Genomic DNA, 26,358 nt, shown 5'->3' with positions numbered 1-26,358 from the left:
TTTAGCATTAAGCTTACCCAGACAAATGTAATACTTATTTATTGACATCATTTTTAATTAATCCTACATTATACCGTAGGCATGAGAGGATGGATCTGGCTGGTTTGAACATAAAACAGATAGGATATTTGGGCCAAATTTGGATCGTTTAAATGCTAAACAGATTCCCAACCATTTTTTTACATATGAGCCTCTTTTTTTTGTATTTTATGTTGGTGGACTTGCAGTCATTCAAAGTTTTAAATATCCTATTATATTTATTAAATATCATTTGGAGTTGTGTATATATAAAAAAAAAAAAGGGCAAAATAGTTGGTGCATTGTTCTAGTATAAGCAATTTATTGCTGAGAAAATTTTAATAAAATTCTGACCCCAGTTGAGAATCAATGTGCTGAAGGGTTCACCATTTCCAACTATCCAATTCCACCCACAAGGCCTGAACTGACTCCTGGCTAAAGCCACTCCTCAATGCAGTGAGGTTTTTCACCAGTACTGGTGCCATGCATAAAGCTGGTTCCACATATAAAGCACTGGTTCTGGCACCACGTAAAAAGCACTGGTGTTGGTGCAATGTAAGAAGCCCTGGTACTGGTGTCATTTAAGAGACACCAGTGCTGGTGCCATGTAAGAGGCACTAGTGCTGGTGCCATGTAAGAGACTCCGGTACTGGTGCCATGTAAAAAGCACTGGTGCGATGTAAGAGGCACTTAGTACACTCTGTAAAATGGTTGGTGTTAGGAAGGGCATCTAGCAATAGAACCCATGCCAAAACAGATAATTAGAGCCTGGTATGGCACCAGGACTTACTAGCTCCAGTCAAACTGTCCAACCAATGCTAGTCATATGATGATGATGATAATGATACTTGCACAATCTCTAATCAGTTTATATAATCTTTTGAGTTCAGTAGACGCAATCTATGTACGAAAGGTTCAAATGTATTGAATGTATAAAATGCCAATTTTCCAGTCTATAAGTTACATCTACCGTGCAGTATGAGAGTTCGTTTCCATATCATCATCATGTAATCTATTTTTGGAGTTTTACATCAAGTGTCAGACTAGGCTGAAACTAGGAACATTTTATTCGTAATGTAAGTGTAATAGCATCTTTATCACTGAACCAGTGAATAAAACACTTGAGGACAATCAGAGATTAAACTTATGAAACATAATTAGATATAGGCGCAGGCGTGGCTGTGTGGTAAGTAGCTAGCTAACCAACCACATGGTTCCAGGTTCAGTCCCACTGCGTGGCATCTTGGGCAAGTGTCTTCTGCTATAGCCCTGGGCCGACCAATGCCTTGTGAGTGGATTTAGTAGACGGAAACTGAAAGAAGCCCGTCGTATATATATATGTATGTGTGTGTTTGTGTTTGTCCCCCCAACATCGCTTGACAACCGATGCTGGTGTGTTTACGTCCCCGTCACTTAGCGGCTCGGCAAAAGAGACCGATAGAATAAGTACTGGGCTTACAAAGAATAAGTCCCGGGGTCGATTTGCTTGACTAAAGGCGGTGCTCCAGCATGGCCGCAGTCAAACGACTGAAACAAGTAAAAGAGTATATGAACACACACTAGCTAAAGACTATGGTTAGAAAATTAAAATCTTAACAGCAAATCACTCAAGAGGGAAGAGCAAGAACATAAGATATAAAATGGAGGAGAGAGTGAGAGAGTGTTAGTCACTGAAATTGCCCATAACTGTTAAAAAATACAAATGTAAAAGAATACAAACCTTATTTAACTGTATTAGATGGAAATCTTTTCCATATGTACGGAGACCATTTTCAAAATTCCGACACTCCTCTTCTGACCAAAGACTCATGGGATCTAGGAGAGAGAAACAAGAGCAAATTTATTCCAGTAAATAAATGACTAACACTGTTTCTATATATTTACAAACCTTGTATACTTTTTTTCAAAGAAAGAAAAATTATTGAAAAATGTTACATAAAAAAAAAAGAAGGTAATTTTACTTTATAACCAATGGCAGCCAAAGTCTCAAATCAGAGAGAGTGTATGTGTGTGTGTGAGTATTCAACCTCAAAATCAAATAAATATTGAGACAAAAACATTTTTTAAAGCAAGTCATTTTAGTGTATGCAAGAAGCTTACTGGAATTTATAGTTAACATGTTTAAAGCAGGACTCAATAAAAAGAACAAGAAATAATCATACTGTGAAGAAAAAAATAATAGCCAATGATGAATATTATTTTTATTTCACCAAGCATGGGAGACAACTGTGGATTATCCTACATTTGACTTCATCAGCAAAGCATGCTTCTTATTCTTCCCCAAAATAGTAATGAAATGATCACCAAGTAAATGTACAACAATTTCTAGTAAGTCTTACAATATTTCCTGCATAAATTAACCCTTTCGTTACCAACCCGGCTGAAACCGGCTCTGGCATTGTAGTACAAATGTCTTGTTTACAAAAGTTTTGAACTAAAATCTTCCACCAAACCTTAGTCACAATTTATGTTCCTTACACTAGCTGAATGATAACTAAGTTATTTTACTAAATTCTTTGCTATATTTAAAATTAATTGAAAGAAACACAAGCATCTCAAAATAAATACAGTAATGAAAGGGAGTTAACATTAAAATAACTCTACATTTTATCATGTGGTTCACATCTCTAAGCTAAGTTATAATTTACTGAATACCAAAGGAAAACATTCTAAGAGAAACCAACTATGCCAAAGTGTGTAATTTTTGACACAAACTATGAAGAAAGTACAGTGGTATACTTTAACCGACACTGCTGGTACACTAGAGTGAGTGACTTGCAGGAATCCTGCCTGCTAAATCCATTATGACACTGACTCAACTGACAGGGTTACCCACATTACACGGTGATGAGATAGGATCTGGTGATCTACAGAATTTGATGTTTGGTACAAAGTTTGGGCAAACATAGAAATAAGGGTACCAAAATATATATTGTTATTCCTCCTGAGTCTCAGGACAGATGTGATACTAGATTAATGGTCAAAAGCACCCAAACTGTGACCACCTGGGTTCTTCTGAGGTATAGTCAACCCAAGACTCTATATCCAATGTGTCCTTTTTGAGATAGTAAGATGAGATTTGTGGACGATTTGGTTGGTATTTCTAGCAGGCCGAGTGACTACAAGGAGGTTGGTTTGTTGTATCAAAGAATTTTCAAGTGGAGGTGAAAGTACAGTCAATAAGTTTGGTATAGTAACAGTTAAATGAGACCGAATATAAAGATGAAATCTAAAGAGGCCAGTCAAATAGCTTTCTTTTATTCTTCTAACTGCAATGGTTAAAGGAAGTGCATCATCTCAAATATAACATAGTAGACCATAGCGAGGGGTACTTTTGCAACTTGAAGGAATTGCTCTGAACTGAAGTAGTTCTTGACTATTTACCTAGCCTTAATTTCCTTGGCACAGTCAGAAGAATCTAAACAAAATATCTCTTTTAAAGACTAGAATTGAAAATAAAGGACATATAACAACTAGTTACCCATTTTTGATTCCCTCAGTCTAATTATCACGCTGATGATATACAGTGTAGATAGGTGTAGTGATAAATATTCTAGTGGAAGACCTGGGATGAGGTGGTGAAGCACGAACTTCGAACATTGGGCCTCACTGAGGCAATGATTAGTGACCAAGACCTTTGGAGATATGCTGTGCTTGAGAAGACCCGACAAGCCAAGTGAGACCATAACCCGTGGCCTATGGCAGTGGTGTATAACCAGCCCACTTATGAGTAGCCTTCATTCATTGGACAATAAACTTTGTTTGCAAAGGCCTGCTTAGGCAAGTGAAATCAAAATCGCTGACATGGCCAATGACAGTACCACCTGATTGTGACTGTTGTCAGGGCTGCTGACTGGTCCTCGTGCCGGTGGCATGTAAAAAGCACCATTTGAGCATGATCATTGCCAGCTTCCCCTTACTGGCACGTGAAAAACAACATTGAGTGTGGTCATTGCCAGTGCTGTTGGACTAGCTTCTGTGCAGGTAGCACGTAAAAAACACCTTTTGAGTGTGGTCGTTGACAGTACCGCCTGACTGGCCCTCGTGCCAGTGGCACACAAAAGCACGTACTACACTCTTGGAGTGGTTGGTGTTAGGAAGGGCATCCAGCTGTAGAAACTTTGCCAGATCAGATTGGAGCCTGGTGCATCCTTCTGGCTCACCAGTCCTAGTCAAACCGTCCAACCCATGCCAGCATGGAAAGCGGACGCTAAACGACAATGATGATGACTGTGTAATAAGGATAATCTTCAAAAACTGAAGTCAGTTACGAAAAACGTGGAGCAGATTGCTATCTTAAATAATCCTAAATAAGTAGAAAAATTCAGGATACAAACGAAAATGAATTTTCTGACTTAATTAATTTTAGTCAAGTTGAAAGACAAATTTTCATTGGAATAAAATATTCCATGTTCCTCTAACCCATGCTAGCATGGAAAAAATGGACATAAAAGTGAACAAAGACTTGTTAGAATTATATCAGCATTTAATTTGATTTGAGATGCCAAAAACTATGTGTTTTAATTCTACCAGAAATTAGGCAAGTTTCCTTAGATGTTTCTATTTTCTGTGGCAACTATATCCTGGTAAAATATCTGCAATTTCTTTCTCGTTTCTATATAGTGCTCATTATGAAAAAAAACCCATTTCATTACCCAGATTGGAAACGTTAGGAACAAGTCATGCTTTAATAATGTAAATAATAATAATAATAACAACAGAAACTTTGGCTGCCATTGCAAGGATAACTCAGTCGAGATTTCATTAATGCTTTCAAAGTTTAATGAGCAGTAAACTTTTTAATATAATCAAAATAATGGTTTTAATTTAAGAAGCGTAACAATTATATAAAGCAAAATTGTCAAGTAGAATTGAAGGGAGGCGGCATTGATGACCAAATTATAAAAAAACATTAACATGAGTTTCCTATAAACCTCTTAGGGAGAGCTTATTAATAGATTGTGGTTACTAACAAGAATTTGGGGCCAATAAACATTCTGGCCTTTCTAAAATTGTCATAAACAGTCAAGGAAAATATATATATATATACAGTCAGCAATGTAATTTAACAATGCTGGTAATGCATGGCTGTGAGAGACTAACATAAGTCTGTGTGTGTATGTACGTATGTATGCATATATATATAAATATACATATATATATATATCCATGAATTTTACATACATACATACACATAACTCTTTGAGAGGCATGTGTTGAAATATTCTAAGGAAAATTTCAAATGATGGAAAACATTTTTATGAATTTTGCTTAAAAAGCTAAGTGATGTGTATAAGCAAAAATAAATTCATTTAAAAAAAAAAAATCACTTAAGCTTCAAATTTCCAACAACACACACCTCCCTTCAAATAGGAGAAAGCCAAGTTGCCAATACCTATGCTTCTGGCAGGTGACAGCGTTGAGTCTAAGTCAAGGTCTTCTAGTGGTGACAACAACATATCACAAGATGATTCATTTTCTACAAAAAGAAGTTTATAGCTACAGAATCAGGCAGCAAACTGATGCGTTTACCAAGTCATCATAACAGGGAGGGAGGCTTCAGATATGGACAGAATATAAAAATTCAATAGGATATTCCAAACAGTTTCGTGTAAATTATACCACAAGCACCCAAAAGCCTAAAGCAATCTTAAAATGTTACCAAAACAAGTGTGATAACAATAACAAACTATACATTACTACAGACTTCAGCTAATTATTTATCAAATCATTCCAAATTCCAAACAACAAGATTTCAAATATGTAAAGTTCCTTCACAATTTTGATGAGTCAAAAGTGTGACAAATTTCACATAAGAGAGAGCAGAATTTAATAAAATTTAACCAGGAACAGGACAATAAAACAAGAAACCAATCTTAGCTCTGTAATAAGACAATTTATGTAATTCAGGACTAGTGAGAACTTTCTAAACATCTTTAAAAAATTTACTCTAAATAGGACGTTAAATGATGATGATGAACAGAGCTTTGACAAAGTTTATAAAATCATGTTCACCTTTGTTCTAGAGTATATTCATTGTTTCAAGACTATCACTGTCCTTAAAGTCAACAGTCAAAACATTGTCACTCGATCTATGATTAAAAAGTGTTCCAGCCGTGACTCAAGCATTTCCCAACATAGTAGAATGAGATTTGAAGAAGATTTACCCGTTAACTGTAGCAGATTTAGACACTAATGCAGAGGCACTCAGATCAAACTACTTGCAAGTACTATACCTGTCATATACTAGTGCAGTTTTAAACAATTTAAAAAAGGCAAACGGCAAAAGGGAATGAATAATGAATGCTCCTGAATCTTGATAATCCGAAACCTTCACTAATCTGATACCAGATTATGAAAATCAATAGAAGCTGTTATTCTTTAAATTTGTAAACCAAAGCTAAATTCTAGAAGACTGCCACTTAACTTAGAACAGTATTGAACCTGGCAAATTCCATACTGACAAATCTTGTTCTCGATACCTCACATCTTCAGTCAGTTGTAAGTGGCAAAGCCATACAAAAATGCCAGCATAGGGGACAAATTGTATCGATCTTCTTCCTGTCATTGAGACTACGTAAATGAAAAAAAAAATATGCAGGGAGAAAAGAACAAATGAAAGGGAATGGAAGCCACAGACTAATAGTTTTAGATAGCTACTTATTTGTCTGAGTGCAGGTCACACTTAAGAGCAGAGCAATGCTGTCTGATCTAAGACCACACAAAAACATAGGGAGGCTTTAAATTCTTTATCCTCTACATCACACGAAACTAAAACGAAATGCAACAAATAGACAAAACTACTTTCATTGTGCATCACACGACATCTCTAAGAATGTGTGCATATAATAAACAAGTGTATGGAGAGAAAAGCCAGTCTCATCACAAGCACCATCGCATTTACACTCTATAGCAGTGTATGTGTGTGTATACATACATTATATATATATATATATAAAGTCCTTGGCACAGTATATGTTTGAAAAATGCACAGGAATGACTTTTTTGATAATCTTTTCCACTTAATGAATTAGATGTTTAGAAATCATTAAATGTTTATGATTTATAAACATCTAATTATCAAAGTGGAAAAATTTATCAGAAAAGCCATTTCTTTTCATTTTTCACAAATATATATATATATATATATATATATACAGTCTCTTTCTTTCTTCCTATATATGTGTATATATATATATATATATATATATATATATATACACATATATAGGAAGAAAGAAAGAGACTGTGACAGACAGACAGACAAACAAAGCAATATCAATAAAATTAAAACCAAATAACTTGATTAGAGATGATGCTGTTAGTAACACCACGACAACCTTGAACAGCTAACGATACAAATAAAGGTGAAACTAACTTTAACAGTAACCCACGGAATATAATGACAAGCACACCCACAAATACATACGCATAAAGTTTGGTAACTTAAAACATAGCTAGTCTCCAGACTTTAAAATAGAAAATATAAAACAAGATTTTATGAAAACATATACGCCCCCATTCCAATAGTTAGCAGAGAGGAATATAAATCTTAATGCTAGACATAAATTGCATTTCTAGCTTTTCATCTTTCAACAAATCAGAGGAAGTTGCATACCTTTTTCTTTTTTTTTTTCTCAAATACTTTTATGTATTCATGTTACATTTTATCATAAAAGTGTGAAATATTACTCATTTTATGTAACAGAAAAAAAATAATAACAGTGAATTTTAATTTTTAAAAATCATGCTTTTTAAAATGCTAAGTACGCAAATACGTGACAGAAATAACAATTTTTTTCTTTTTTAATTAAAAAAAATTTTTTTTTTACAAAATTGGATATACAAATTATAGAGTTAGACTTAATTGATTTAAAAAGTATACTTTGCATTGGTGACTTTGAAAGTATTGCATCAGACTGAGATTGGAGAAGAGATGTCACAATAAAATATTAATTTACTAAATGTCAATTGTTTTCATGTTTGTTTGGGTGAATGCGGTAAATTGTCTTGTGCCCGCATACTTTGGGTTTTAAAATTAAAATGCAATTCAAATAGTTTACAAAGAAATTATCCGAACCTGTGGGGGATACTGCTTGCATTTTCCTTCTTCGCAACGCCTCTTCTGTGTTGTGACCGCATTGCAACAACAAATAAAGCGCCTTAAAAAACAGAAAAGGAAAAAAACACAAACAATAAGGAAATATCTACAAAATACGAGGAAACGCAGGGTTACCTTAGATCAGTAGCAGATTGCACCTAGGAATCAATTCTATAACAGCTCTGTCTAGACTTAGCTACATGGCTTACCATATTTGGTAAAGATGGCCAACTAGCAGAATTGGTAACATGCTGGGCAAGATGCTTACTGGCATTTTGTCTGTTTTTTTTTGTGTTCTGAATTCAAATGCCGCTGAGGTGAACTTTGCCTTTCATCCTTCTGGGGTTGATAAAATAAGTACCAGCTGAGGAGTGGGGTTGATGTAATTGACTTACCTCCACCCCTGAAATTGCTGGCTTTGTGCCAAAATTTGAAACCAATAGTACCATATTTGGTAATTTTACAACAGCAGTACTAAACTACACAAATAAAGCAACATCCCTATCAACAAAAAATTACAGCCATTTACATTTTGAGGCAGTTGTGACAGAATGTTGGTACACATCAAAAGAATCATCTGGATTTTTGTACCAAAATGTGAATAGAAGATTCTGGAACATTCACCATTTTCTTATATATACCACAGCAATTCAACCTCACCAGAAATGTCTTAACTGTAGTGAGGCTGTTGAAAAATTATTAACCATCTTACAAACAATAACTCTGAGCACCTTTTCAAACTCCACCCGCCTAACACCCGTGGACATGTTTACAAAGTCAGAAAACAGCACAGCTCCCATGACATTTGGAAACATTTTTTCATGCTAAGAGTTGCTGAAGCATGGAACAGACTGCCGGCATCAGTTGTTAGTTGTCGGAGCATTGCATCCTTCAAAACTTCCATGCTTCCTCCATACACACACAAGCATGTATCTGACTCATACACTGTTCACTTCCCAGACATTTGTACATTACTGCGTATTCTTTATATGCACTTTTGACAAGTTGTGGTGCACCTGAGCACTGTATACAATAATTTCATTATTATTATTATTATTAAAGATATTCTCTTACTTTTCCTCTTGCATACACCTTGTGAAAGACAGCAAACAGAATTTCTGATATATCTCTTATTCTCTCACATACAGACACTAATATATCAAAACTAGATATCAAAACTAGAATAAAGATGTTCATTTAAGAAAACACTCTTCATCTTTCAAAGCAGCTTTTCAACATTATTTCTTTCACATCAACTTTTTAGCAGCTATTTCCAGTAGGTGGAACAACTATGAAGAGGCTCCTTAAATGGCTTGTTTTGTGTTTAACCAATTACATTTCTAAATGACAGAAATATGAAGAGAGATGTTAACCACTTCAGCTGATGCTAATCTATACGAGAAAGGAATAAAGTACATTTAACCTACCTGTTCATCGTCTCGAACATGTGTTCCAGTTGGAACGTTATTGACACCACTTTGTACACTCTGAGCCTGGAATTGTTGAAGGTAACTGCAAACTAGAAAACGAAAAAAAGAAAGAAAACATCCCAATAACATCATTGGTATCTCTGAAGAAGAAATCAGAATAGTTCACAGACAATTGCTATAACAAACTCAAAATAATCTCACAGTAATCAAAACCTGGACTCTAATTGCCCCTCATCAAAACAAAATACTACAGAGTAATATATATATACTAGCAGTATCGTTTGTAAGGGAAATAACTATAAAGCATTTTTAGAGAGTTATAGCCAAAAAATAGCAAAAAAATGGAAAAAAAAAGATGGTAAATTTTTTTGAGAGTTAAAAAGGTCGAGTTGCGTCCCCATGACAGTCTGTGGTTTGTGTTTCTGATTCTCGACCCCATGTCGAATTTATCGATTTTTTTCAGAACTGGGGGAACTTTTCAAAATTTTCGCTGCGTTAGTTTTGAATTATGACATTGGGCTATGTGTGTGTCAAGTTTCATCAGAATCGGTTGAAAGCCATGGTCAGGGTGAGGGTACAACCTAACAGACACACAGAAACACACACAGACAAACTGCCGTTTATATATAGAGAGATATATTTATAAACTAGTGTTTTTTTTGCATAGAAGGGAGGGATGGCCAAGCCACAAAAGACAATAAACTGAAAAGCTTGGCTAAAGAGATAAACGCAACAATGTAATTTGTGCAATTTCTCATTATTTTGCATAACCAGGAAAAAAAAACAAAACATTCAAACGAAGTCGTTGCCAGTGCCGCTGGACTGGCTCCTGTGCAGGTGGCACATAAAAAGCAACATTTGAGCGTGGCCGTTGCCAGTAGCACCAAACTGGTCCTTGTGCCAGTGGCATGTAAAAGCACCCATTACACTCTCGGAGTGGTTGGCGTTAGGAAGGGCTTCCAGCTGTAGAAACTCTGCCAGATCAGATTGGAGTCTGGTTCGCCAGACCTCAGTCAAATCGTCCAACCCACGCTAGCATGGAAAGCGGACGTTAAATGATGATGATGATGAGTGAATATTTGATATATAAGAATGGTGAGGGCAAAACAGTCATGTACAAGTTCTACCCTCAATGTTAAATCTTGGCACAAAATTTTCTCCCTCCATAGGTTTAGCTTCATCCTGTGTACAAGTCCCACCTTAATGTTTTCACTTAAAATAAAGTATAAAATAGTGTGACTTCTACACTAGTAAATGTAATTGTCATCTATGAAGGTACACTGTTACATTATAATAAATTTTTTTTTTTACTCAATAAAGAGCCATTTTTCAAAGTGTATATTTTACTACAGCAATGTCACTTGTTCAATTTATAGCCGTAATTATTGGATAAATTTCTATAACAGAACATTCCATATTTTTTACTCTTCTGATAAATTCATACTGAGGAAGACAAACATTTTTACAACATAAACACAGAATTCCATTCATTCATTGATTTTTACGTTGGCTTTTCCATGCTTGCCTGAGTTAGGTGAGTAGGCTATTTGAGGTACTGTTTTATAGCAGGATACTCTTCCTGACATTATCCCTTCCCTGTTTCTTGAGCAGGAGATTCCTTATTCCCCATGGCTTTGAAGACGTAAGGTGCCCAGATGATTCATTGACAAGAAAAAGTGACAACATGCATAAGCATGAAGACAGTACACATAGATAACAATCTTCTTTCAGTTTCTATCTAACAAGGTGGTAGGGTTCAAACCCAGCTCAGCATTTGATCAATCCAGCTCCACTACTACATCATCCAGTGTTTTAAATCTGGGTTTTGTCCCCATTAATGGAGGTGGCTGGATTTACCTCAATGCTATAGCAACCGCCCTCACACCATCTCACCTGGTTTTGGGCATCCTACTTTTTCAGGTGCAGCCTACCCCAACCTTCAGGTTGGCTGGTGCCCATTCTCCTTTGCTATCATGAGGCTATCTTGGAGCTGGATGTTCGACGAGGAGCATGCCCTTGCTTACCTCAACCTCAGCTTCTAGACATGAGTGGTCCCAAGACCAAAGCCTCTACTACAACTTTTAAGAAAAGTAGTAAAAAACTAGCTCAGGAAGGCAGGGACGGTTCTCCCTGAGACCCCTTTCGGAGCCCCCCTACATTGTACAATGCCACATATTTATTTGGAGGGAGATGGCATAGAAGATTACATTCATACTAGCAGTAACTTATAGCATTGATCCAACTAATTTACATGTGACTGAATTGACATCAACGCTTGAAAGGACTGTAAAGTCAACTTCAGTGAAATATAAATTCAAAACATAAAGAAACAATTCTTATTTTAATTTGATAAAAATTAAAGACAATCGGCAACTCTTTAATTGAGTGTCTTGAGCAGTTTGAGGCATGAAGATAACCTATTCCCTCCTAGCCACAGAAGTCCTGTAAATGGTCACAGGTGAAGCCCTTCCTATTCTGACTAAGCCATTAAAAGAACCCTAAATACCGTCAGGTATTTAGTCTAGCAATATATTGATTCTGACAGTCAACATTGGAAATAATAATAGAGTGTTGGGCCTCACGGAGGCAAAGTGGCTGAGTTCCTTTTGAGTGTCGAGCACTCACGGAGGCAATGACCAAGACAATTGGCATTATGGTGTGCTTGAGAAGAAGACCCATCAAACTGAGCAAAACTGCAGCTGTGGCAGACACTGGTGTCATGCAAATGTCACCCATGCCAGCATCACATAAAAGCACCCATTATACTCTTGGAGTGGTTGGCATTAAGAAGGGCATCCAGCCATAGAAAACCATGCTAAATCAGACTGGAGTCTGGTACAGACTTCCAGAGTGTCAGCCCTTGTCTAATCCATGTCAGCATGGACAATGGATGCTAAATGATGATGATCCTAACCTATGTACAAACATAGACGTTTTAGAGGAAGGGGTTTACTTGACTGGCAAGTATTTTATTGATCCCAGAGGGAGGAAAAGCAATATCAATCTTAGCAGAAATTGAATAATAATCAATTTCAACTATTCAAAATTTCCCAAGGGATTATTGAAATATCAAAAATAATTTTTTCTTTGCTGATACATATATGTGAATGATACAATCTGAATGCCACGTAAAATTATGATATTAAAAGCAGTCAAATGACTAGCAATCCCAGGCAACACATAACTAAGAGCAGTATTCAGCAGCTAGCCATGAAAATAAATGGAAAAGAAAACCTCTAATGTACACTTGTATTTTTAGTACTGTATCTATTAAAGTAAAGCTGTCACCTAAATACTTCTGAACACACAAACACTTGTGAATATACAGACACACACACAGTTCTGTGATAAATGGAAATCTGACTGACCTTCACTATCTTCTAATTTGGTGGGGTCCCATAATAATCGGTCCTCATTTTCATATGCTGTGAATAAACCAAAAATTAGGACATACATTGTTACAAACCCTTTTATCAGTAGATAAGGATAAAAAAACAAAAAGAAAAAAATTCAACATATACTGCAGGGGTTCCACTATCTTCTGCAAACACAGTGGTAATTTATTATTTTAGACATGTACGATACCCAGGTGCATAGCTCAGTGGTTGGGGTATTTGGCCCACAATTGTAAGGTCATGAGTTTGACTCCTGGTGGTGTTGTGTCCTTGAATAAGTCACTGTATTTCATGCTGCTCTGGTCGACTCAACTGGCAAAAATGAGTTCTGCCTGTATTTCAAAGGGCCAGCCTTGTCACATTCTGTGTCACACTGAATCTCCCTGAGAACTATGTTAAGGTTACAGATGTCTGTGGAGTGCTCAGCCACCTGCAGATTAATTTCACGAGCAGGCTGTTCCACTGATCGGATCAACTGGAACCCTTGTTTGTCCTAACCGACAGAATGTCAGTAGTTAATTAGTTATGCCAGCAGCAATGAAAATCCTGTTTGTGGTCCCTAGGGCCTAAAGTCACAAACTGCAAATCGAGTTGTAAATGAGAAGAATTTGTGCCTAATCAACCACACACTCTTACCCTGATCCACATTCAGGTGTCAAAACATAGGCAGAACTTTTGGAGAAAAGACAATGCAGGAACTACCAAAAACTCAGCAGAGTGGTCTGACAAGACAATGCCTTTGGGAGTGAGGTAGGGGAGCACCACTCCTATATTTCTGTTAGGCTTGTTTCCCTTAGTTTTCAACTAACCTAAGCACTCACAACCTGGTGAAAACTGTTCGACTCTTAGAGGTTTACGAATAGCAGTCATGTGCCTTACTGCATACTCAGACTCTAGTATTTGTGTTTTTGCACACTAATGACACATAGCTGTCGATTCTGTGCTGAGTTCATATGACCTTTTGACAGGTCTTGCTTCTGTCCTACTGGGTTTCTAGTGACCCTTCTCACCAGGCTGGCCTTGTCGGTAGGTACTAGTTTAGTGACCAGTGACCTGATCTTGTAACAGGCTGTACCGAATTACATGTTAGCAGTGGCACACATGTGTGACCTCTCAACATAACATCTATCTCTCTCTCTATATATATATATATCTAGTAAATACACACTGGTTAGTCATTATCTATGACAATACATTTTCTTTTCTTTCCTACAAGTAGGAAAATTAGTTGTATATGCATCACTGCTTCTGGTTTCCTTTTTAGGTTAGTCATCATAGCAGAAGTTTGAACTTGGAATGTCAGCCAAGGCTGCTCTATTTTCTGTTCGCTTCAGAAAAGGGCAGTGTTTACTGATTCATGTTTTGTGAGCTGGAAATGTGCCAATAGCGGAGCCCATTGAAGGCTTTCAGCATAAGACGGCAACTGTTTTGCTGCTACAGACTGTCTTTGAATGAATTGAGAAATACATGTTTGGCTGTAGAAGTGTTATGCATTAAAAAGCTGGAATGAGTTTGTAACAGGGCTCTGTTGAATAGACAGGTGACTTTTGATTAGGTGGTAAGTAATATGTGAAATCTGTCTATGAACTCATCCACAAAACTTAGTTACAGCCAAGTCTGTATAAATCTAAGAGTAGTTTTGTGCGCTATTTTGCACAAACAAAATATTTTGGATTGCCATAGTAACGAAAACGAAAGGTGGCGAGCTGGAAGAATCGTTAGCATACCAGGCAAAATGCTTAGCGGCATTTCATCTGTCGCTATCTTCTGAGTTCAAATTCTACCGAGGTCAACTTTGCCTTTCATCCTTTTGAGGTTGATAAATTAAGTACCAGTGAAACACCGAGGTTGATGTAATCAACTTATCCCCTCCCCCAAAATGGTTTCCCTTGTAGCAAAATTTGAAACCATAGTAATGAAAACACACCTCATTGGAGAAAGAGAGAAAGACATTATTTATGAAACTGACTCAACTAATCAACCTAGCTCAGTTTGACAGAGCCAAATATTTAATGACCATAAAATGTTCTGCAGAACAATCTTATTCATTACATTACACTAGAACTCCACGTGAACATCTATATGAATTCTTTTTAATTATTATATACTTTCCACTGTTGAGATACCCAGATACAGTGAAATTAATTTATACCCTAAACTCAACTATTGTCTTCTTGATAGTTGAACACCCTGCATAGAGCTTACCTTCAGTACTGTTCCCCATTTCCAAGTTATGGCTATAGTCAGTTGTTGAACCTAGTTTGTGAACTAGCTGGAAGTTCATGACACAACAAAAGAAAATCCTGGTTTTTTCTTCCTCTAACACCATCCTACCAACAATGCAAGTTGTCTAACAATATGGAATGGTGGTGGTTTGCTAAGTAACTTACCTGGTGCATCACCATACGTACTAAGTCCTTCAGGTACTTGAGCCTGATAGTCGTGACCAACTTGAATAACCTGAAAGAGGTAAGGTAAAAGATTTTGAGAATACCATGAGGATGATGATGTTTAAAACCTCCACAGCCTTCATCTCCCCATTGTTTCAACCTTTTGATACCAACCTGCCCAAAACACCGATTCCCTGTTTCAAAGTGGTCTAAATTAAAAACCTTCTATAATAATTTCATGTCCATTTATATTCCAAAACAACAGCTTAATAAGAACAGAGTTATTTTTATAAATTCTTAATTATTTTCAGAATTAACTGAAACAAAGAGTAAATTTCAGGATTATATATGCTAACAAAAGGGTTGAAATCCCAACAGCCTCCATCTGATCACTGTTTAATATCTCTACTTTTCCCATATCCTCATCTTTCCAAAGCTTGCACTGTAACACCCTCAAGAGTTTCAGGCCCCACTTCTGATTTCTCTACCGATGTTCTTCAGTTGCACCAGTGTCTCCGGTTTGCTAACACAAACCCTTTCTTTCAGGTTCCCCCACAAGAAAAAATCCGGGCTAGTCAAGTCTTGGGAATGTGAAGGCCAGTTGGCATTGCTGTAGCAGGAGATTATTCTCTCTCCAAAGCACTGCTGTAGCAACTGCATTGTTTCTCTTGTGGTGTAAGCAGTTGCCCCATCTTGCTGGAACCATGTGTGAGGTCTACTTTGAATGGCTGGGCACAAAAAGGTCTCAGTCATGGATACCCGAAAGAGAGGGTTTACGCCAACAAACTGGAGACCCTGGTGCAACTGAAGGAGAGCATCAACAGAGAAATCAGAGAAGTTGGGTCTGAAACTCTTGAGGGTGTTATGCTGCAAGTTTTGGAAAGAGCACAGGCTTGCGAAGCCAAGAATGGTTGCCATTTAAGCGATGTCATTTTTCCTATTTGATGTAGTGGTGTTGCAAAATTTGACTTGTGCATGTTAATTTCCATTATGTCCTTTATATTGTATCAAAAGAACTTAAGGAAGTTATTAAAAACTGAAACCCATCAGTGATGGGTTTGTTTGGGACACCCAGCATATCAAAATACATACTTAACCCTTTAGCATTCAGATGACTCTCAAATGTAATATTTATTTACATTGTTTGGAATCAATTATGCATTGCCTCCAGGCCTTGAGATTTCAATGATGTGATTGTTTATTTTTAGAATGACATTGCTAGCTAGGTGCTAGAGGTTGACTCTGCATGGAATGAACATAACAGAGGTAGAATATTTGGGTCAGTTTAAATGCTAAAGGGTTAATGCATTTTGGGGCACACAAGTTGAATTTTTTCAAAACAAAATTTACAGCCAAACGTGACAGTTTGACTTATACACTAAAACAACTTTGGAAGACCAAAAAATTCCACGGGAAATGTAGCAGGATTTGAAGCAATAGCAATGATGTTTGAATCATTGTCATTTAACGTTGGTTCTCCATGTTGCCATGGACTGGTTGGTTTGACAGGAATTAGACAAGCTGGAGAACCGCACCAGGTTCCATTGTCTGCTTTGGAATGGTTTCTACAAGTGGATGCCCTTCCTAACACCAACCACTTTACAGAGTGTACCAAGTGCGTTTTATGTGACAGCAGCATCAGCCGACTTTTATGCCGGAAAAATATAGCAATGCTTATAATGGGTGCAGGAATGACCGAGTGGTCAAGAAGTTTGTTTTGCAATCATGAGGTTGTGGTTCTGATTCTATTGCATGACACCTTGGGCAAAATGTCTTACCATTCTCAGCAACAAACTGATAAACTACAGCAAGTTCCCTCTCATCACTAGTCTTATACCTATTACAAATTCCCGAGAAATTATACAATGGGACAATTTAGTAATTAAACACACAGCTGATTAACAATGATCTTTCTATCAACAATGCAACTAATTTGTTGAAGTAGGTATAGAACTAATTTCTAACCAGCCAAGCAAGATGAAGCAGCTTGCCTGACTGGTTAAAAAATACATTGGCTTCAGATTTGAACCACTGATCATATCATCAGTGGTCCACTATTTTAAACAAAGAATCGTCTTCATCATCATCGTTTAACGTCCGTTTTCCATGCTAGCATGGGTTGGACGGTTCAACCGGGGTCAGGGAAGCCAGGAGACTGCACTAGGCTCCAGTCTGATCTGGCAGTGTTTCTACAGCTGAATGCCCTTCCTAACGCCAACCACTCCGTGAGTGTAGTGGGTGCTTTTTATGTGCCACCGGCACAGGCGCCAGGAGAGGCTGGCAAACGGCCAGGATTGGTTGGTGGTTTTTACGTGTCACCAACACAGACGCCAGTCAGTCGGCACTGGCATCAGCCACGTTCGGATGGTACTTTTTACGTGCTGCGCATACAAAGAAAAGATGTCACATTAGCTAAGTTTGTAACGGAATAGGTTATAGTTGTCTTTAGTACACAATTCGAAGGATGAACAGCAAAGTCAGCCTTCATGGAATTTGAACCACACTATACACAATACAAATCTGTTTCTGACACTCCAATGACAGAATGACCAAATCTTGAAGAATATTTACCTTTTTCCAATCTTCTTCATTTTCTGGTTGGTAATCATAATCATCTGGATCATCATCTTCACTGCCCGTCTGACTGTTAGCTGTTAATATATAATAAATAACATCATCATAATAACACTGCGTATCTGTCTGCTAGCTGTAAATATATAACAACACCCCATCACAACAACACTGCCTGCTCGCTTGCTGTTAATCTATATATATTAAGCTGAAGTTGTCTGTGTGTATGTAGCAGGTTTGGTAGCCTTCAACTAACAGTATCTCCCCTGAGACCCTGTGGCGCAAGTTGACCAAAATTGAGAGTATGATAGAAGAAGGCTAATCTTCATTCCGTAGAAGAAAAAATTCAAATCGGACCATGTTAACACAAAAAATTATTTACATCAAAAAGGTGCTTTTTTTCTATGAAAATCCCTATTTTTTAAAATGATTTTTTGACTGCTCTGTCACTATTTTTCGGTGTATTTCAACCAGAAAAATGTTCACTTAAAGAGAATAACAAGTTACATAATGCAAAATTTTTACTTTTCAAAAATTCCAATTTTAAAGGGTCGAAAAGAAAACAAACCCGAGCAACGCTGGGCTATACTGCTAGTATATAGGAAACAAAACACCAGCCATCTGCTAATTGCTAATACATGATATATAACAATATCTGTTTGCTAACTGTTATCATGATCATCATTGTTGTTTTATACTGCCCACTTTTCTATGGGCAGGTGCTTTTCCTATCAACCCTCACCTGTTTCCAAGCAACATAATATAACACATACACACACGACAGGCTTCTTTTAGTTTTCACCTACCATATCCACTTACAAGGTTTTGGTTGGCCTGGGGTTATAGTAGAAGACACCTGTTCAAGGTGCCATACCATCATGGGATTGAACCTGAAATTATGTGGTTCAGAAGCAAGCTCCTTACCACACAGCCTCACCAGCACTTATACATAATAAATATCACACTAGCACAACAACAACAACAGCAAAAGTGGCAAACTGGTAGAGTTGTTAGAATTGGGTCAAATGTACGCTCTGAGTTCAAATCCTGCTAAAGTCAACTTTTGCTTTTCATCCTTTCAAGGTCACACAAAAATGTATCAACCAGGACGGTGGATTGGTAAAACTATCTGAGGGCCAAGCGAGAAGCCTTGCAATACCTGTCTTGGGTATTTCGTGTCCTGATAGCAATGCATGAAGACACTGATGCCAGGCTGTACAAATCCAAATTAAGGACCTTTCACTTGATAAAAAAACATTTTATAGTGTGGAGAGTGGGGAGACTCACAAGCATGGGCAAGTGCTAGCCTTTGTAGAAAAAAAACCTTGTCTCAAACTGCACATATATGGTCAACCTTAACCAAAAGAGGCTCTACATCAATAATACCACTGCCTATCTGCTTGCTAATTGTTAATATATAACGAATAACACATTATCACAACATTATGAAAAGACACAAGAGCCCTCTTCCATTATGCAGCATATCAACACAGGAGAAAATGGACAGAATTGGTTGAACTAGCACTATGACCTGGCAACGCCGGGTCATAGTGCTAGTGCATGCATATACAGCTGCATGCATGTGCACATACATGCTAATACTGTCCAAATCTCCGACCAATCACATACAGCTTGCTGGCATTCAATTGGCGTATCAAGTTTCGAGCATTTTGATTGGGTTTTGGATAGAAAATAAAAAAAAAAGTCACTTCTATTGATTTTTTTAATGGCTTTGCGGGGTGACTGGGGAAATGTAAAGATGTGCACGACCACTCTTGGACGGTTTTGAATGACCATAGAAAGTGCGAGCCCTCTAACTGAAAAATTGTGGATTTGTATAAAGGACACACACAGACAAACTTTAATTTTTCTAGATTTTCAATTGAAATCTTGGCAACATGAAAGAACGTAGCACTTAACACATCTGATAGAAGTTACACAATAATATTTAACAACAGTTTGACTCAGCTCCATACAACTTAGCCATGTGTTGACATCGCTTTCAGACCAGTAACACCATGTGGACTGAGTTGACCAACAGAGATGTAGTAGCTAGAAACCATCTTGAATTTGTTTCACATCCCTTTACTCTTCTCTAGACGCCCAATAAGATGGGTTCATTCTACAAGCCCATGAAACTAAGTTGCATGGAGCTGAGCCAAACTGTTATTAAATAATCTCTCTATATATAAAGCTGAAGTTGTCTGTGTATGGCAGGTTTGGTAGCCTTCAACTAACACTATCTCTTCCGAGACCCTGTGGCGCAAGTTGACCAAATTTGTGAGAATGATAAAAGGCTTGCTCTTCCTTCCGTAAAAGAAAAAAATTCAAATTGGACAATGTTAAGACCAAAAATTATTTACATAAAAAAAGGTGCTTTTTCTTCTATGAAAATCCCTATTTTTTATGATTTTTTTACTGTTGTGTCGCCATTTTTCGGTGTATTTCAACAAGAAAAATGTTCACTTAAAGAGAATAACAAGCTACATAATGCAAAATTTTTACTTTTCAAAAATTCAAATTCTAAAGGGTCGAAACAAACCCGAGCAACACCAGGCAATACTGCTAGTATATAATATATAGTGTATTACACTTCTTACTTTGAATTCTCCTTCTCATTACTTCCATCTATTCACCCCCTTTTGGCCACACTACTTTGAACAAACAGAAATAATGAAGGGCAGGGTGAACACTTTAGCTATACAAGGGACAAATCAAGTTTTAGTGCTGGCATTGTGCTAAAATGCACCCAATGCCTTTTGTAAAGTGATTGCTAAACAAACAAAAGACTATATGGGGTTAAAAGGACTTTAGTTATGCCAAAGACATAAGAACTTCTCTAGTGTGTTGTTGCCATGATAAAATTCTTCCAAAGTAAGATGGTTAGTGTCACAAAAAGTCATAACCCACCATCATCATCATTTAATGTCCGCTTTCCCTGCTAGCATGGGTTGGACGAATTTGACTGAGGAGTGGCAAACCAAATGGCTGCACCAGGCTCCAATCTGATCTGGCAGAGTTTCTAGAGCTGGGTGCCCTTCCTAACACCAACCACCCTAAGAGTGTAGTGGGTGCTTTTTACGTGCCACCGGCACGGGGGCCAGTCAGGCGGTACTGGCAACGACCTCGCTCGAATCTTTTTAGAGATGCCGCTGGCACAGGTGCCAATGAGCCACTCGGATGGTGCTCTTGGCACCCTACTAGCACGGGCAGAAGTGCCAGTAAGGCGATGCTAGTAACGACCACACTCGAATGGTGCCTTTTATGTGCCACTGGCATGGAAGCCGGTTAGCCGCTAGGAGGAAATTAACTTTAAACACAAGTTGACTTGGACTACTCATACAATCCATGCTAGCATGAAAATCAGGTGTAAGATGATGATGATCTGAGATGAATGATGCTATATACTGTACTACATACTTGAGGTGCCTTGAAAAACCTGTTGCTCATCCCATGTTCATGCAAAGCAAGCTGATCCTGTCCTTATTCCTGTCACCTGTTCTTCTGTCTTCATTCCCCTTATGATCACTCTCTTGTATTGAGCACACATACTGGTAATCATCACTGTCTTCTCTTTTGCAGCTGGGGTAGCCATGTGCCTCCTATATGGCAAGACACCTGTTCCTATCAAGCTCTTGTCTCTCAACACCTGACATACGTGCCTTCCTCTATTCATATATAAATATGAAGTAGGAAAAGCATCCAACCATAGAAACCATGCCAAGATGGACAATGGGACCTGGCGTGGCCCCTGCCTTACTAGCTCCTGTCAAACAGTTTAACCCATGCTAGTAAATATTAGCATTAGTAGATATTAAATGATGATGATGATCACAATCATATTTCAAGGTGCAGGAATGGCTGTGTGGTAAGTAGCTTGCTTAACAACCACATGGTTCTGGGTTCAGACCCACTGCATGGCACTTTGGGCAAGTCCTGGGGTCGATATGCTTGACTAAAGGTGGTGCTCCAGCATGGCCGCAGTCAAATGACAAACAAGTAAAAGAATGTTTTAATATCTACTTTTCCATGCTTGCATAGGTCAAACAACAATATGTTGGTTGAAGGCAGTGTTGTCTATGGCCAAATGCCCTTCCTATTGCTAACCCCCACTCATTTCCAAGTGAGATAATAATCTTCCAGTCCACTGAACATGGTGGTCAGGAAACAAACAACAACAATGAGCACCTCTTCAAACTCCACCCATCTAACACCCGTGGACATATTTACAAAGTAAGAAAACAGCACAGCTCCCATGACTTCAGGAAACATTTTTTCACGCTGAGAGTTGCTGAAGCGTGGAACAAACTGCCGGCATCGGCTGTTAGTTGTCGGAGCACTGCATCCTTCAAGACTTCCATGCTTCCTGAGATTCGCCAACACTACACTTGATTTTCTCCCCTCCATACACACACAAGCATGTTCACTTTCCAGACATTTCTACATTACTGCATGTACTTTATATGCACTTTCTGACAAGTTGTGGTGCACCTGAGCACTGTATACAATAATTTCATTATTATTATTATTATTTCAAGAAGCCTGAGCAAGATTTTGTAGTAGACCGCAAGCAAATAACAGCAAAGCTGTTGCTAACAACCAGTGACTGAACACAGGTGAACACATGAGAAACACAAACTCACTGTCCTTGCCACTGCGCCATTATAATCTTTACTTTTGTTGCTCCAAGGGTAATGAATTAGATGTTGGAGATACAGATTAAATAATAATCACTTGTAACATAGCAGGAAAGAGCTACATCAGAATGAAACCTGGTGCAGCCTCTCTTGCTTGCCAACACTGGTCAAACTGTCCATCTCATGCCAGCATGGAAAGGGGATGTTAAATGGTGATGATGATAGGCATGGCCGTGTGGTTGAGAAGCTTCCTTCCCAACCAAGTGATCTATGGTTCAGTCCCAATGTGCAGCATCTTGGGCAAGTGTGTGTGTGTGTGTGTGTGTGTGTGTACCCATGTTCTGGACATCACATGATGGTTGTAAACGTGCACGCGAGATTTGGTATCAAAATGGTATCTGTCTCTAGAAAATTCTGTTAGACTTGCACAAGCATCGAAAAGTCTGCACTGAATGATGATGATGATTATGACAGTCATAAGGCCAGAAATTTGGCGGGGAGTTAGTATAGGTGGAGTTAGTCAATTAAATTGAACCTAGTATCTCAATGGCGTATTGAACTTAGAACATTAATGACTGAAACAGATACCACAAGGCACTGTTTCTGAAGTCCTAATGACACTGCCAATCCACTGGCCTTTAATCCCTTTGTTACCATATTTCTGTTGCAATGCTGTGTTTCTCTCAATTAGTTTTGAATATAACAAAGAATTTAGTAAAATAACCTAGTTATCATTAAGCTAGTGTTAGGAACATAAACTGTGACTAAGGTTTGGTAGATGAATTTAATTAACTTTTGATAACAAGATGTTTGTACTACAGAGCCAGGGGCGGTTTCAGGCTGGTTGGTATCAAAAGGGTTAAACAGTAATGTTTGCTTCCTAATAGCACAAATTAACAAATTTTGGAGGAGGGTGTAAGACCAAATTCAGTACTTAACTGGTACATTATTGACCCTGAAATGATGAACAACAGAAGTGACTTTGGTGGGATTTGAATTTAGACTGTAAAGGGATATGCAATGTAAAGGCACTTTGCAATTTTTCTAATTCTGCAGTAACAATAATAAGGGTTTCAAATTTTGGCATAAGGCCAGCAATTTCAAAAATCTGACACTCTTATTGGTTTATCACAATGAGGGTTCCAGCTGATCTAACCAACGAAATAACTTGCTTGTGAAATTAATGTGCATGTGGCTGAGCACTTCACAGATATGTGCAGCCTTAAAGCAGATTTAGTGACATAAAATGTGACAAGGACGGCCCTTTGAAATACAGGCACATGCCAGTACTGCCTGCCTGGCTCCTGTGTTGGTGGAACGTAAAAAGCACCCACTACACTCTTGGAGTGGCTGGCAGTAGCAAGGGCATCCAGCTGTAGAAACCGTGACAGATTAGATTGGAGCCTGGTGCAGCTGCCTGGTTTGCCAGTCCTCAGTCAAACCATTCAACCCATGCCAACACGGAAAGCAGATATTAAACGGTGATGATTCATTCCATTTTTGCTAGCTGAGTGAACTGGAGCAATGGGAAAGTGTTTCACTCAAGGACACAATGTTCTGTTGGGAATCAAACTAAGTCACATGCCTTCACTTGGCAAAAGGATGAAAGGCAAAATTGGCCCCAGAATGTATAGAGCCAAAAGAAATGCTGCCATGTACTTTGTGCAACATGAGAACGATTCTATCAGCTTGCTGCCTTAAAATAACTGAAATGATAAATTTAATAAAAAAAAAAAAATTTTTTTAAGTAGGTGTGGCTGTGTGGTAAGTAGCTTGCTAACCAACCACATGGTTCCGGGTTCAGTCCCACTGCGTGGCATCTTGGGCAAGTGTCTTCTGCTATAGCTTTGGGCCGACCAATGCCTTGTGAGTGGTAGATGGAAACTGAAAGAAGCCTGTCGTATATATATATATGTATGTGTGAGTATATGTTTGTGTGTCGGTGTTTGTCCCCCTAGCATTGCTTGACAACCGATGCTGGTGTGTTTACGTCCCCGTTACTTAGCGGTTCAGCAAAAGAGACCGATAGAATAAGTACTGGGCTTACAAAGAATAAGTCCCGGGGTCGATTTGCTCGACTAAAGGTGGTGCTCCAGCATGGCCGCAGTCAAATGACTGAAACAAGAAAAAGAGTAAAGAGTAAAGAGAGCAGGTGAAACTCACATCGAAGTAGGCGGGCAGTTTGTGACGATGAAACACTGTCGAGAAGGTCATTTACATTTGTTTCTTTGTCATCTTCATCACTGTTGGAGAGAAGGTCACGTGCAATCTCCTCTTTGTCTAGGGTTAGGTTTTGGCTGATGAGAATATCTTCTTCGCTACTCGATCGTGTGTCCTGAAAGCAGCTGGACTCCAACGTCTCCGGTGTGGTGCTATTACAACCATACATCGCCAATAAGTTCTCTAAAGGCATTTCTCCCTCCTGCAAAGAAACAAAATAAACGAGAAAATAAATGAGAATAGAAAACAAGCTTCAGAGGAGACGACATGTAATTCTGTCCACAAACGACACAGTAATGTGAAACAACAAAGCATATATTAACTCTCATTCTCAAGTATGGTACAGGAGTAACACAATCACACAATGAACGCTATTTATGGTGATTGATGACAAATGAGAGCTTGAATACCTTAATAGAAACTAATTAAACGTGATGCTTGGCTGAAGGGAACAATAATTTTGTTAGTTGTGAGAAGTACTGGTGAAAGAAAGTCCATGATAAGCCAAATGGCTTTAGCTTCTAACAATAGGATAATAGTGTTACCAGAAACAGTAAATCTGATTGGGCAGGGGTTAAATTACTAAGTACTATCTATCAAAATCCCAAAGGTCCTAGAATTATAGGGTAAAATGGTGAGAAAAACCGGGTAATTGGACTGATGAATTGTTAAGGCTGAAAAATGAAAATGGTGAATGAGGAGTACATCGTTATGAAAAGGCTTTAAAACATGTGTGCGTGTGTGTGTGTGTATATGTTATATTCATGCAAAAGAACATGAATAAAAAAAAAAAACTGTTAAACCACAGGCTAATCCAGGCTATAAATTAATTGGATTCAATCAAAGAATCATTTACTTCTTATTGACATGTGTAAGGTTAATTGGCAAAATAGATGCAAACCCAGGTTTAGTCTATAATATTATATATGATATGTACATGTTAGAATCAGTTGGAATGGGGTGGGGGAAGAAAAGACAACTTAAAACAATGCATTCCACCACAGCTAGGTAGAACTATAACAACAACAACATTAAGATGCTTTATCATTTGGAATTAATTTGTTTCAGTCATTAGACTGTGGCCATGCTTGGGCACCACCTCGAATTTTTAACCGAATGAATCAACTACAGTAATATTTTCTTTTTGTTAAGCCTGGCACTTATTTATTCTATCAGTCTCTTTTGCTGAACCACTAAGTTATGGGGATACAAACACACCAACACTGGTTGTCTAGCAGTGGTGAGGGACAAACACAAAATGGCTTTCTTTCTACCAAATCCATTCAAGGCTTTAGTCGGCCTGAGGCAATGGTAGAAGACACTTGCCCAAGGTGCCATGCAGTGAGCTTGAACCTAGAACCATGTAGTTGGGAAGCAAGTTTCTTACAACATAGTCACTCCTGCTTTAATTATTTAATGTAATGCCATAATCATGTAGCTTATTACTTCTCTGTGCTACAAAACTGATGAATTTAGATTAATATAAAATAAAGGAATGGAGAAATAACAAATATACAAAAAAAATTGTCTCAAAGTAAAAAAACAAAACAAAAAACAATTAAATAAGCCCCAAAACTCAAATGGGTTTCTTTCTTC

At 37.9% G+C, this 26,358-nt stretch overlaps 1 protein-coding gene across 6 annotated transcripts in view; it reads right to left on the bottom strand.

Moving 5' to 3' along the window:
• LOC115218545 (mesoderm induction early response protein 1) overlaps positions 1 to 26,358 on the bottom strand; it is a 56,767-nt gene that overhangs the window by 4,558 nt on the left and 25,851 nt on the right. For 3 of the 6 annotated variants that reach the window (XM_036508432.1, XM_029788422.2, XM_029788424.2), the window contains 8 exons: positions 24,706 to 24,964; positions 17,906 to 17,985; positions 15,335 to 15,404; positions 12,918 to 12,986; positions 9,547 to 9,638; positions 8,099 to 8,180; positions 5,414 to 5,497; positions 1,739 to 1,833 (listed from right to left, as the gene is read on the bottom strand). In XM_036508432.1, the coding sequence (XP_036364325.1) occupies positions 1,739 to 1,833; positions 5,414 to 5,497; positions 8,099 to 8,180; positions 9,547 to 9,638; positions 12,918 to 12,986; positions 15,335 to 15,404; positions 17,906 to 17,985; positions 24,706 to 24,964 (831 nt within the window). The remainder of the gene's footprint in view (positions 1 to 1,738; positions 1,834 to 5,413; positions 5,498 to 8,098; positions 8,181 to 9,546; positions 9,639 to 12,917; positions 12,987 to 15,334; positions 15,405 to 17,905; positions 17,986 to 24,705; positions 24,965 to 26,358) is intronic. The other 3 variants (XM_029788423.2, XM_029788425.2, XM_029788426.2) reach the window with 3 other exon arrangements.

Source organism: Octopus sinensis, linkage group LG13 (genome assembly GCF_006345805.1).
Source record: "Octopus sinensis linkage group LG13, ASM634580v1, whole genome shotgun sequence".
Classification (NCBI taxonomy): domain Eukaryota; kingdom Metazoa; phylum Mollusca; class Cephalopoda; order Octopoda; family Octopodidae; genus Octopus; species Octopus sinensis.
Note: the sequence above shows the minus strand (reverse complement) of the source record. Positions and strands in the feature narration are given on the sequence as shown.